Source organism: Pan troglodytes, chromosome 2 (genome assembly GCF_028858775.2).
Source record: "Pan troglodytes isolate AG18354 chromosome 2, NHGRI_mPanTro3-v2.0_pri, whole genome shotgun sequence".
NCBI classification, from domain to species: domain Eukaryota; kingdom Metazoa; phylum Chordata; class Mammalia; order Primates; family Hominidae; genus Pan; species Pan troglodytes.
The window spans coordinates 18,951,757-18,966,004 of record NC_086015.1 but is presented as its reverse complement, the minus strand read 5'-3'; the positions used below and the strand labels follow the sequence as shown (position 1 = coordinate 18,966,004).

Here is a 14,248-nt window from a genome sequence, read left to right as displayed (position 1 = left end):
AGAGCGAAACTCTGTCTCAAAAAAAAAAAAAAAAAAAAAAAAAACAGCAAGGAAATCTAGGAAATATTTTAAACAGGAGGATTGCTTTTGCACTCAAAATTGAGACTGACTTTCATTATTTTGAGTCTCTAAAAACGCTTTTTTTTTTTTTTTTGCCATGGGAAACAACAGTTGTACTAAGTTAATACATGAAATTCTACTGCCTGAAGGAAATAAGGTATTTGGCAGAAAATTTTAGCTAGCAAACTTTTTGAATGCATACAAAGAACTTACATTAGCTTATATTAACCTCTTTCCTAAAGAATTAATGATGTTGCCTGACGACTTGTGATATAGAAAGAAAAAGAAAGAATGATGGCCTCTTAGGGCAGCAATCCACACAGCAGTTTCCAAATCAGCCTCAAGTGGAAACACAGATATTTGAAAAATTAACAATTATTTTCAAGGTAATTATTCCTATCACAAAATAAAGCAACAAATAAATATGGGAGTCCTCAAATAATGTTGTTTTGTTATAATGTTGATGAGAAAAAAAAGTGATTCCAGGCCGGGGCCACTGTCTGTGGGGAGTCTGTATGTTCTCCCCATGTCTGCATGGGTTCTCTGCAGGTATTCCGGCTTCCCCCACCACATGCCAACGATGTGCATGCGAGGTGACTTGGTGTGTCTAAATTATCCCAGTCTGAGTGAGTGTGGGTATGTGTGTGAGTACATCCTGTGACAGGATGGTGTCCTGGCCAGGAGTGTTTCTGCCTTGTGCCCTGAACTGCCAGGACAGGATCCAGCCACCTATCACCCTGAACTGGAATAAGTGGGTTGGGAAATGAATACAAATTATTGTAAAATAAAAATTCATGGCCGGGCACGGTGGCTCACGCCTGTAATCCCAGCACTTTGGGAGGCCAAGGCAGGCGGATCATGAGGTCAGGAGATCAAGACTATCCTGGCTAACACGGTGAAACCCGTCTCTACTAAAAATACAAAAAAAAAAAAATTAGCTGGGTGTGGTGGCGGGCGCCTGTAGTCCCAGCTACTCGGGAGGCTGAAGCAGGAGAATGGCGTGAACCCGGGAAGCAGAGCTTGCAGTGAGCCGAGATCGCACCACTGCACAATAGCCTCGGCACAGAGCGAGACTCCATCTCAAAAAAATAAAAAATAAAAAATAAAAAAAAATAAAGTCCACAGTAATCATACCAAATGCATGACAATAAACTATGCAGTAAGAAAGCACTCAGCGGGCCTGTCATACTTGTGATTGACTGCATAGTGGTAGGAGGTACTCCTGACAATTTTTGCTTTGCAAACAATTATTCCTTAATATAATTCACCACCATGACTGCCATCACTCACTGATTCACCAAATATTGGGTAAATAATTTTGTTTATATTAGTCTTTAATCTTAAAAGTATGTATAGCTCACATTTATTTCAATATTTAATATTAGAGGTGTTCTGTATCTTTATTTAGAAATTTGATTTTTTATTGTTTGACCAGAAATATGCCATAGGAACTTAACTCTTGATTAGCCTAGGGTAAAACTGGTTTTGTTATATGTGGTTTCACCTAAAGCTGGTTTCCAAGAACCCACTGATAACGTTAAATGAGAACTTGTTTTACAAGCATTTTAATCCCAATACTTCTGTAACTCTGATAGCCCATTCAAAAATATAATAATAAAATATTTGTCAAATCTATCTTCTTTCATTTTCAGTTAATATTAACCATTATTTGCTGGGTGGGGAGGGGGGTAGGTAACTAGTTACATTGTTGCATTTCAGTTAATGGTTGATCTAAAAATCTGAAAAATCTGCTCACCATTTTTATCGGTTTAAACTGGCATATGTATACTTAGTTTTTGTTTAAAAAAATCCTCTCTTTGAACGTAAATTTGTGTCTTTGCCCTAGATATATAAGCATTATTAAAAAATGCGACTTTGGGAGGCAGAGGCAGGTGGATCACGAGGTCAGGAGATGGAGACCATCCTGGCTAACACGGTGAAACCCCATCTCTACTAAAAATACAAAAAATTAGCCGGGCGTGGTGTGGCGGGTGCCTGTAGTCCCAGCTACTCGGGAGGCTGAGGCAGGAGAATGGTGTGAACCCAGGAAGCGGAGCTTGCAGTGGGCCGAGATCGCGCCACTGCACTTCAGCCTGGGAGACAGCAAGACTCTGTCTCAAAAAATAAAAAATAAAAAATGCGAATCTCAACCTTTTGGCTCCTGGTTGCAGTAGGACCCATGGTTAATTGGAGGAGCTTTGGAAGTGAACAGACCTGCGTCAGCATCTTGTCCTGCTATACAGTGCCTTTGGCTAATTACTTATTTTTTGAGACTTGGTTTCCTTACCTACTAAATGGGAATACTGACAGTACCTCAGAAAGTTATTGTGAGGATTAAAGCCCTTGCATAGGGCATGGTACAGAATGAATGCCCAAAGTATGCAATTAGTGTTTTAGCTTTACTATGCGTTTCATGTCAAGTTGCCTGCACATACCAAGCTACTTAATGCCTACGTCCTTTTACATAGGTTTCTGACTTAGGATGCTCTCCCCAGAATCTACCACAAAGTTCCCCACCCCACTTACTTGGGTCTGACAAATGCTTACTCATAATGGAAGATCCACTTCCAGGATCAAATCCCTCACATGGAATTATACTTCTCAACCTATTTTATAATAACTCCTTAACCAGGCCTTGAGATCACTAAAGGAACAACCCATGACTCATTCACCCCCATATAACTCAGCACTTAGTACAATCCCTGGTCCATGGCAAATGGTCAATGACTGCTGAATGGACATAATCACGTCTTCTACTATTCCATAATATTAACGAAGAATCAAGCGTACAAGAAACTAAGAGATTTGGAGTTTAAACTATACCCACAAGGTTCAATAATAATCAGATTCTACTAGTTTTCGGTTTAAAGTAAAAGTTCAAGTCACCTTATTAAAAGCAGATAGGCCACCCTACTCATGCAAAAAAAACAAAAAAAGTTACAAATAAATGTTCTTGTCATTTTTTTCTCCCATGACAGCACCCTAGGACATATCACATGCTGACCTCCAAGGGACTGTTTTGAAAAAAATGAGCACACTGATTTTTCTTTCCTTTCGAAAGTGAGGGTGCCAGCTACTGTGCTAGCCCCTGTCACTCACCTCAGCCACCTGCTGGGTCCCCACTCTGTGCTGAACCAGCCCCTCCATATTTGTAGCCATGGTGAACCAAGATCATTAGAGAACCTGTTTGGAAAGATGTAGCAACCTCTATCAGGTGGGGAGAAACCAGACTACTTGAAAAATATTAGTAATCAAAATTCATCTTTGGTACTGTCTTGTGTGGATTTTGCCCTCTATAGCAGACAGACCTAGCAAGCTAGACATATCTGTATATGCTGCACCGCCTCCTTCAGTTACAGGTACCAAAATTAATTTGTAGAAACATTTCAATTTAGAAACTTCCTCTGACAAATATAGACAAAGATGAATTTGGAAATTTAATTATCAGGTCTCCAGGGTTGTAACAGCTTGGTTTACCTCTCAGGGAGGTGGGAATCACACCTTTTTGGATAGTTCCCTGTCACAGTATGCTGAATAAGAAGGTGGGTATCTGAGAAAGGTGTGAGATCAACTCTGGATAGAGCCCTAGATGGCTATCATTAACCATACTTCTTTTGCTAGTGGCAAAGTGAGAAGCAAAACCCTGCTTGGTGCTAACATACCTCACTCACAGGTTGAAAGGCAAATACTATCACTAACAAAGCAAGAAGCGAAGAGACTGCATTACTAAAGTGTGCTAACAAGAATATGGTACCCATACACATATTAATTTATATTAAGTCCTCATTAAATTACAAAACCAGATAATTCGGCTTTCTACTAGTAGCAAAAATAGATTTGATGTTGTTATTCGTAAAAATTGAGAAAGATCACCTAAAGAGTGATCACCTAAAGATCAAAGAGTGTGCTAGTTTCCTGGGTCAAGACATTTGAGTACCAGCATTGCTGAAGGAGCAGACTTCCAGTCTCTTCTGGTCATGAGAAAGCTCTCCTGAATATTTCCTAAGCCCTTTCAAAGGCTCTACCACAAAGAATTCAGTATAATCTAGACCCAATTTCCGGACATTCACTATTGACTGTATAGGTCCCACGGTCCACAGGAGAACAAAGCTCAAATCTATTACCAAGATTTACATATAAAAACTATACAGTATTATTGAGTGTGCAATATAGAAGATTACAGTTCATTTGCCTGCCCTCCCTCAATCACAAAGTGGATTATCTTGCAATACAATTTTACAAAATATTTTTCTGTAGTTCCTATCTAAGGTATTATAATCACTGATCTCTATGAAGCTTTTTAACTCTCTGGTAACTTTCTACATCATTCTATTTATTATTAGATAGCCACCTCTATTATGATAATTCTAATTCATATTTTATTGCCAGAATGCTAAGAGAAAGAAACAGGAGGATGAAACTGTGACTGACAAATATGAAAGACTTGGCTCCTGTCTTCAAGGAGTCAAAATTCTGTGACAGCAGATACTGCACCAACTTCTACAATGACATGAGACCACCAGTATCAGTTACTCATTTTCACAAAATATGATTAGGTCTGAAACTGAGGAGATAAGTTTATTCTTTTAATAGATGGTAAAAACTTAACTTTTACTTGTTTCTAGAAGAAAAAAACACAAAGATACCTTTTGGTCTTTTTTTCTTGCTATAATTTGGTTACAACTAATGGAGATGGAAGGAAAAGGCGTCTTTAAGTCTACCAGAAAAGTCAACTGACTTGTTAAAAATACAAGTATTGCATGTAAAAGTCTAGAGTCTGATTCTTCCTCAAAACAGAAAATAAGAATTTTTAAAGAAATGGATAGCCAATAGGTACTGTACATTAAAAAAGAAATCCAAACATGTGGCTGCAACTAATAATTTTTATCACTTTTAGATGTCAACAGAATTTCTCCTCTGTTATTAACTATAGTTCAATGTAAGAAATATGTGAATTTGAATTATTACAGGAATATTGTTAGGAAAATATTATTGAATAGTATAGAAACAGAGTACTAGAAAGGTGTATCTTTCTATTGGGTTCCCTAAAAGAGGTGGCTTGATACATCAAATTATGAGTAAAAATGGATTTTATAGATGACAATCTGATTTAATGGAGGCCTAGTACAGAATTATTTCTGTAATAATTCACTTTAAATTTGCAGGATCAATCAACTTCAGGTAGGGCTGGGGATCCCAAGATAAATCTAACAACAGGTGACTACAGATATGAAGTCACAGAGAAGCAGCAGTAAATCTGTTTAAGTTTAAAAAAGCTAAGTATTCTGGACATTAATTTTTTGTTGATAAGTTATAAATATCTTCACCCACTCTGTGGTTCATCTGTTTACTTTCTTTAAGGTGTCTTTTGATGAACAGAAGTCCTTAAATTTAATAAGGCTAAATTTATCCCTATTTTCTTTTACAGTTTGTACTTTCATTTATGAAAATCCTGTCCTATCCCAGGAATGTAACTGTAAATATTTTCTTAGAAATGTTCCAGTTTTGCCCCTCATATGTAAGTCCTCAATCCATCTGCAAATTGATTCTTGAATCTGATGAGAAGTAAGGATCCAACTAATTTTTTTCCCATGTAGATAATCCATTTACCATTTTCTATTCAAGAAATAGTTCTGGAAAATGGATTATCTATATGGGGAAAATCTATCCTTTTCCCCACTGATCTGAAATGCCATCTCTGCCATATCTGTTTTTCCTATATATGTGGATATAACTGTAGGTTCTCTATTCTATTCCACTAAGTTCTCTGTGTCTTTCTCTTGGTCACCACCACTATCTTTTTACTGCAGTGTTAGTGTAAGTCTTGCTCTCTGATAGGACAAGTGCCCCCCACCTTGTTCTCCCACACCAACTTCCTGGATCATCTTAAACGCCTCTCTTTATACACTTGAATTGAGCAGCAACCTTTCTTTATACACTTGAATTCTTACAATTCTTGATCTCACTGTTGGTTTTCTGCCTTCAAAGCAGCATCAGGCATCATCAACAGCAGCTTTGGAAGCTGCTTAAAAATGAACAAGGAGGAATGTGCACCTTCTGGAAAAACAAGCAGAGACAAAAAAAATGAGACTAAGAGTGAGAGAGAAATTGAAAGAGAAACTATGTTAAAGCAAGTGCTTTCAATAAAGACTTAAATCCAGTCAGAGGAGGTGAGAAGTAGTTTCAAAAAATATTTTCTATTACTTTTGAAAATAAGTCACAAACCATATAGCCTATTCTCATATAAAAAAGGAAGACAAAGGCTTTTTCTTCCAGGATATCACAATGTAAGAAGTAAAACAGAATCTTCAAGTAATGTCAGGAAGTGGGGCAGCGTGGACATTTAACCAAAATGCACCCAGACAAAAAAGGTAACATCAGGGTATAAGACTCTCACCTGAGAGCTTCTCTCACTGCTACCGCAGCCATAGGCGGTCCTAGAGACAGAAAGATCACACAGTGAGAAGGTCATACATCTTTGAAAAAGTACCACCAGAAAATGGTTATCAATTAGGAGATGTCCCACTAGAATAAGAGGCTCCAAGGAACAGTGGGTTGTGTCTAGATGTAGTTTGAAAAACTATCTTCACTAGCACAATTTTATATATATTTATTTTTTGAGACAGAGTCTTGCTCTGTCGCCAGGCTGGAGTGCAGTGGCACGATCTCGGCTCACTGCAACCTCCGACTCCCTGGTTCAAGCGATTCTCCTGCCTCAGCCTCCCCAGTAGCTGGGATTACAGGCATGCGCCACCACGCCCAGCTAATTTTTGTATTTTTAGTAGAGACGGGGTTTCACCATGTTGGCCAGGATGGTCTGGATCTCCTGACCTCGTGATCTGCCTGCCTCAGCCTTCCAAAGTGCTGGGATTACAGGCATTAGCCGCAGCACCCAGCCAATCTGGAACAACAACAACAACAAAATCCTATTGTTTTGATACTACAAAGTATAGAAAAGAAATAAAGCTTTTAAAAACAACCTTCTTGGCTGGTGGAGCCAAGCATAACACTAATAGCAGCAACTAACACTAAGTGGTTACTATACACAAGGCATTATATTAACAACCATTGTGGACAGAACACTAAACTCGCTCTTGGTACAGAAACCTGAGTCCTAAAGGCTAGTACTTCACCCATTCAGCTTGTTAACCTTCAAAGATTGCCCCCCACCCCCACAATAATGTTTAGGGGAAAGAACCTGATTAGCTGCCAAAAGAAGTATAATACTGAGTACCTTAAGTTAAAAAAAAAAAAAAAGTGCTACAGAAGATCTTCCTCTGGTGATTTTACTAATCAAGTCCAACCACCTCCATCAGTTCTTATTAAGTAACTGCTATGAACTAGGCAATGAACTGACTGCTGAGAATTAACAACAACAAGGAGGAGAAAGAGGAGAATAAACAGTCCTTGTCCTTGATGAACTTATGAAGGAAACTGAAGTATCTATGCAAAGCAAATGCTATGAGTGTCCCAGGGAAGACACATTGCTCTCTGCCTGTGAGAACCAATGAAAACGTTACAGGAGAGGAATTATTTAAACTAGGTCTTGAAAGAAGAATGGAAATTTAGCAAGGAAAGACAGATGGATGACAAGAGAGTTCTAAGCAGAGAGGACAGCTCATACAAAACTGGCAGGTATGAGGAAGAGTGGCATATTTGAGGAATGGCAGGCAATGTGGTGTGGAATTATTACAGAGACCAGGGAAGGAGAGAGGCTGACACTGTAGACAACAGAGAATTATCAGGAGTTTGGCAGAAAAATGATGCACTCATATCTGGATCTTAAAAAAAAAAATTTAGACTGCAGTGTGGAAATGATAGAAAAGACAGAGACTGTAGATGGGAGGCCAGTTAGGAAGTGGTAGCAATAGTAAAGTCTAGAGATGAAGGCGGATTCTTAAAGTAGTGTGTTTTTCCTCGATAGCACACAAATGACAACAGGGCACAGTATATAAAAACTATTTCATATCCAGCCTGGGCAACATCGTGAGACCTTATCTCTAAAAAAATAAAAAATTGTAATACAGACCATAGAATGATAGTAGTAAATCATACTTGGTTGGCCTTATGTGACAGGTTTTATAAGAAATTCTTTCAAATCCAAGTGGATCAGTATCACCCCATCAACAACAAAGAAGCAGAGAACAGAACAATGACTTTGAATTAGCTCTTCCAGGCTCACAAAGTGATAGCTAACTAAACCTTGCAACCAGAGTTTCTTTAGTGAAGTAGGGCACAGACTTCACTGCAGTGAAAAGCTGGGCTCTGGAAACACCTGAATCTCCAGTTTCAGATAACAATGAACAAGTCCTGGGACAAGGAGACGCTGCCTTCATTAACAGGAATGAGTGAGGCTGCCTTTCCCTCCACAATCAACTGATTCAAATCATCCATATTTATGTGTTACATGGCTTATAAATATAACATGCAAAGTATCTACTGTCTTGGTATTTCCTTAGCTAAACAACTATATTGGGTTCTGAGGCTCAGGCACTAAGCTCATCTCTCAGATACTGACCATATGAGGTTATAGTGAAGATTTGATCTTAAATGTGTATGCGTTGTGCTTGGGACATAGAAATGCAACACATGGTAGCTATTATTGGTGAAAGGTGATGGTGCCACTTTTGCTTTCTCAGAGAAATCTGAAAGTAACTCAAACTGTAAAATGTGTATTATGATTAGGAATAGGTCTGATTTTGACATAAGGCTCACATGAAATTTAACTATATACACATGGAAGTAGTGTAAACACACACACAGCCGGGGCGGTGGCTCATGCCTGTAATCCCAGCACTCTGGGAGGCCAAGGCAGGCGGATCACCTGAGGTCAGGAGTTCGAGACCAGCCTGACCAACATGGAGAAACCCTATCTCTACTAAAAATACAAAATCAGCCAGGCATGGTGGCATATGCCTGTAATTCCAGCTGTTTGAGGCTGAGGCAGGAGAATGGCTTGAACCCAGGAGGCAGAGGTTGCAGTGAGCTGAGATTGAGCCACTGCACTCCAGCCTGGGCAACAAAAGTAAAACTCTTGTCTCAAAAAATAAATAAATAATAAAAAAACAAACACCCACACAAAGCATTTGTAATTCGCCCTGTTCAACTGTACAACTGGGCAAAACAATGGGGCTAAATTAGGAAAAAATCTTACAAATATTTAAAAATAAACCAATACCTAATAACTACTTGCAAAATACTACTGGGCATAGAACTCTTGATAGGTACAAGGCATTCAGTATAAGTCTAATTATTCTGATTGTTAGAAGTCTGTTCATATTCATGGGAAAATTAAAATGGAAGGATTTAGATAGCCTGAGAGAGGATAAAAAGTAAGAAATACATAGCTTGAAACTTGCAATCATAGATCAAGACTTGAAAGTAGAAAATGAAATTCAAGTGGCAGGTTTAGTGTAATACAAATGTTTATCAACAGAAAAGATACTCACTGGGATGCCTCTAAGGTTAAGTTTAGGTATACTTCCTGTCAATGGAAAGCCAATTATTTATTTAGACTCCAAGTTTACTTAGCTTTAGGGTCAGGTAATTTCCTTTCCATTGTGACCCTCCATAGGAAAGTTGTTTCTTCCATATTCAAAGCAACTGTAAAAAAGTGCAGTAATGATATGTATATGGTAGAAGTGGCAAGGTTGGGTGAGTGACTAGTAGGGAAGAGAAGTAGCTTTCACATAAATGAAGTTCTTACATATTTATAGTATCAGGGCAGTTCTACAATTTTCTGTGTGGATACCTCCCCTAAAAAAGTCACTACATACTGTGGATGATTTTTTCTTATCCTACCAAGAGCCCAAGTGTAAGGGTGATGTGGACTTTCTTCATATCTATCAGTAAGAGCTAGGGTAGATGGATAGAAGGAAAGCAGGATAAATTCTCTGGACATCCACAATGTGCTTGAAATCAAACTAGGCATGATTTAATCCTTAGCATACCTTCTGAGTATGTAATATTAGCTCACCAATGAAGATGGAAAAAACTGAGACCCAGCACTTGTAACTCGTTTCAAATCATCCAGCTAGTAAACGATGGAGCTAGGATTCCAACTGAGGCCTCTTTGACTCTAAAATCGCAACATTCCCTCTAGATCACAGTGCCCTTCAAAATAATTTCCCAGAAAAAAGGAAGTCAAGGAGGGAATGAAAAAAAAAAGCGACAGGAAAGAATTATCTAAGGGAACAAAAATTGCTTACATCAATAAGCTAGATCATTTAATAACTGATATACACAACCACTAAGTCGTAATATGTGACTTATGTTTCAGTATTGCTAACAGAAATTTCTGAGGCTGCTCCACCCAGGTAGTACCATGGCAGTTCTTTTAGAACTTTGAACGCATTCTTCCCTTAAAACTTAACCTACACAATAATCACATTAATTAAAATAGTGAGAACAATTTTACTAAGTAAAACTTTTTACTTAACTACAACACGCAGATACAAAAGGGCACAAACCAGCCAGGCTCGGTGGCTCCTGCCTGTAATCCTAGCACTTTAGGAGGCCGGGGTGGGTGGACTGCCTGAGCTCAGGAGTTCAAGACCAGCCTGGGCAACATGGTGAAAACCTGTCTCTACTAAAATACAAAAAATTAGCTGGGCATGGTGGCACACGCCTGTAGTCCCAGCTACTAGGGAGACTGTGGCACGAGAATCCTTTGAACCTGGGAGGCGGAGATTGCAGTGAACCAAGATCGTACCACTGCACTCCGGCCTGGGCGGCAGAGGGAGACTCCATCTCAAAAAACAAAAAAAAAGGCACAAATCGTAAATGAACAGTTTGATGAATTTTCACTAACTGAACACACAGAACACATGTGTAAATGCCACTCAGATCAGAAAACAAGACATTACCAATACCCCCAAAAGTCCCTCTCACACCCCTTCCCATAGTCATTAACTTCTCTTCCCTCTCCTGACTTTTATACTACTGGCATTACTTTATAATATTATTGCACTGTTTATAATACACTTTTTGGTATGTCTGGCTTCTTTTGCCCAACATTATTTTTGTAATAACATAACCTATTCCCCCGAGCAATCTCAATCACAATGTATACACCAACAAACAATGTCCAACCAGTAACTACTACTAAAACCATGAGAAGTGAATCCATTTTCACTGTCGTACAGTATTCTAATGTACGACTATGCCCAATTTATTTCTCCATTCTATAGCTGACGAACACTTAGATTGTTTCTAGTTTGGAGTCCTTATGATTAGTGCTCCTATGAACATTTTCACACATGCCTTTTGATGTACTGCTTTCTTTTCTTCGTTTGAAAATTTTACTATTTTTAAAAATTAACTGTTTTACTTTTATCTATTTTTAATTTTTATTCTCGAGAAAGTACATTATTTCTTTAGAAAAGACATATATTATAAATTTATTTTATTTTTAAAAATCTGTATTATATTAAATAAGTCAACAACACAGTCTAATTATTAGCCTTTCCAGTTAAAAGCTGATATATACTTTGTGACATCTGCTTTTAGTCTTGGTAAAGCAATCAACTAAAAAATGATTTTTCAATTCCAGGGTTAGTCATCTTATCAACCTAATAAAAAGGTGCATCATTACAGACACCATAGTGGTGGGACAGGGGACAAGAACGAGTGTGGTACAAATGACATATCCAAAATGTTCTAGAAATAATACCTAATCAGATTCACTATACAACAAATACACTGGGGGAAATGCAGCATGAAGCCCGCTAGTATTGTGTAACTTCTCAAGAGCCATCCAGCCTCAGTTGTTTTTTTTTTTTTTTTTGAGATGAAGTCTCGCACTGTCGCCCAGGCTGGAGTGCAGTGGCGTGATCTTGGTTCACTGCAACCTCCACCTCCCGGGTTCAAGTGATTCTCCTGCCTCAGCCTCCCGAGTAGCTGGGATTACAGGCGCCTGCCACCACGCCCAGCTAATTTTTTGTATTGTTAGTAGAGACGGGGTTTCACTATGTTGGCCAGGCTGGTCTTGAACTCCTGACCTCATGATCCGCCTGCCTTGGCCTCCCAAAGTGCTGGGATTACAGGGGTGAGCCACCACGCCTGGCCGTACGTGAATCTTTCTTTTTAGGGAACATGGGTGGGCAGTCAGGTAGGAAACTTTTTCCCCTGCATAGCTTTTATCAACATATGAACAACAAAGGTAAATAAAGCAGCTCCCTGTAAAACCAGGAAGCCTTCAGGCTTGAGTCTAGCCCTACCAGCCTCTCATTTCTCTTCACTTTTCAGCAGCAGTCACCCCATTTTCCAGGCCCCAAGACCTTTTCTCACACCTCTCACTAACGCAAACAGGGGGAAATATTCTTTTACACTTGGGCACTTGGAATGAAATTCCTCTCCATCTACATGTTAACATTTCAGGGATTAGAATCTTTGGGGTCACTGTTAATAATTATGGAATAGAAAGTTTCACCTCCTATTAAAGGACTTCAGGCCTCTTATTACAGCGAAGGAGGTACTTTTTATTGCCCCTAAAAAATCACACTTGCCTCTGAGGCTGACTTTGATCATTACAGGCCAACTGGAGTCCAAGGGTAACAGAAAAAACAGTTAAGTGTCTGAGCTAGCCTATTCCCTTTCTGTCCTTAACAATTCACCTCCCATCCTTCTATTCTAAGACTTCCAGGTACCAGGGGTCTGCATCTGCATTTATTGTACCTTTAACAAATGCCTACGCCAATGCCCTGATCTGGCTTTCATCCCTCTAGTCATTCCCACTCCTCATCATTGTTGAGCTGTGCTAGTTGAGCTGTTGTTCTTGGGCAGTTCTTCCTTTTGGTATAGAGCTCCTGCTGCTTTACTCTCTAGCACTCAGGACCTGAAGTGAGCAAGGGGAGTAGGACTGCTACCTCGGGTAGCAATAGCGGGATATGGGGAAAGAATGGCAGGATGGGAGAGAATGACAGAGAATCTCAGCTTCTGGCATATTAAGTTGAAGGCAAGCAAACCTCCAACGAATAAGGAAGAACATATCTTTTACAATGTGTAACAGGAGCACAAATGTATCCATTAGGTTAAAGATGATGATCACACAGGGAAGAAAAAAGGCATCATTTAAGGCCCTCATAATTAGCAATAAAGTAAAAAGAGGTAAACAAAAATCTAGCAGGGGATTCTTACATCAAGGCTGGACTTGGGGTCTAGACCACTTCCAATTCTGAGATTCTAAGATTCCTTCATGGACTCCCCCCGTGTGGTATTTTTTAAGATGATACTTGTATAGGAGATGGTTTGGGACTAAAGGAGCATATGGCTTATAGGTAAGAGAACTCAACAATAAAAATCCCAACGGAGGGCCCTCGATATGTGGAGACACTCAGGCAGCTAGACACAGGAGACCAGTGGCTCAGCGCCACGGCTGAAGACAGGGCTGCTCCACAAAGACTCACCTCCCTTGTTCTCAAAGTCATTCAGACAACAAGTATCCGCTATCCCTGGCCCCAATCTCAATGCTGGCTCCCACCTCCCTGTTTGACAAATGGGGAATTATAAGCCTCAGAGAGGCTACCAACTCCAGGTTCTGAAGCCAGGCCTTTCTGCCTTCATAGCCCAAGCTCTGTCACTGCACTGCCCTGCCATGTTACTCCTTGGAGACAGATGCTAAAAACTTCCCAGTTGCTGGGCGCGGTGGCTCACCCCTGTAATCCCAGCACTTTGGGAGGCCGAGGCAGGCGGATCACGAGGTCAGGAGTTTGAGACCATCCTGGCTAACATGGTGAAACACCGTCTCTACTAAAAATCCAAAAATTAGCCAGGCGTGGTGGCGGGCACCTGTAGTCCCAGCCACTGGGGAGGCTGAGGCAGAAAAATGGCGTGAACCCAGGAGGCAGAGCTTGCAGTGAGCCGAGATCGCGCCGCTGCACTCCAGCCTGGGTGACAGAGCGAGACTCCCAAAAACAAAAAAAAACCACACAAAAAAAACTTCCAGCCATCCTCATAAAGTGAGGAGGTTGTTACACACAGGGATTTTCTATAAAAGAATGATCACGAAACAAAACTTAAAAGTCACTGTGAATACAACTACTGAAAGCAATAAATAACTTAACGATGTAAGACAACATATAGCTGTTTTACTAAACTAGCAGTTCTTTGGTTACCCTGAGTAATTAGCTTAAGGAATTGAACAAGTGATACCAAAAATCTTTGAGCAAGACAGAAAAAAAAAACCCAA

General features: G+C 39.7%; 1 protein-coding gene across 22 annotated transcripts in view; it reads right to left on the bottom strand.

Annotated features, from left to right (window-relative positions):
- NR2C2 (nuclear receptor subfamily 2 group C member 2) overlaps positions 1–14,248 on the bottom strand; it is a 114,992-nt gene that overhangs the window by 97,041 nt on the left and 3,703 nt on the right. For 7 of the 22 annotated variants that reach the window (XM_063805445.1, XM_063805439.1, XM_063805442.1 and 4 more), the window contains exons 2-4: positions 6,458–6,497; positions 6,012–6,117; positions 3,160–3,243 (exon numbers count right to left, since the gene is read on the bottom strand). The exons of 6 other annotated variants lie outside the window; for them this stretch is intronic. Coding sequence is in view for 10 of the 16 variants with exons in the window: in XM_063805439.1 (XP_063661509.1) it covers positions 3,160–3,219 (60 nt within the window). In the remaining 6 variants the exon portion in view is untranslated. Of the gene's footprint in view, positions 1–3,159; positions 3,244–5,914; positions 6,118–6,457; positions 6,498–14,248 lie in introns of those variants that run through there. 9 more of the 22 variants (XM_063805448.1, XM_009444946.5, XM_063805453.1 and 6 more) reach the window with 5 other exon arrangements.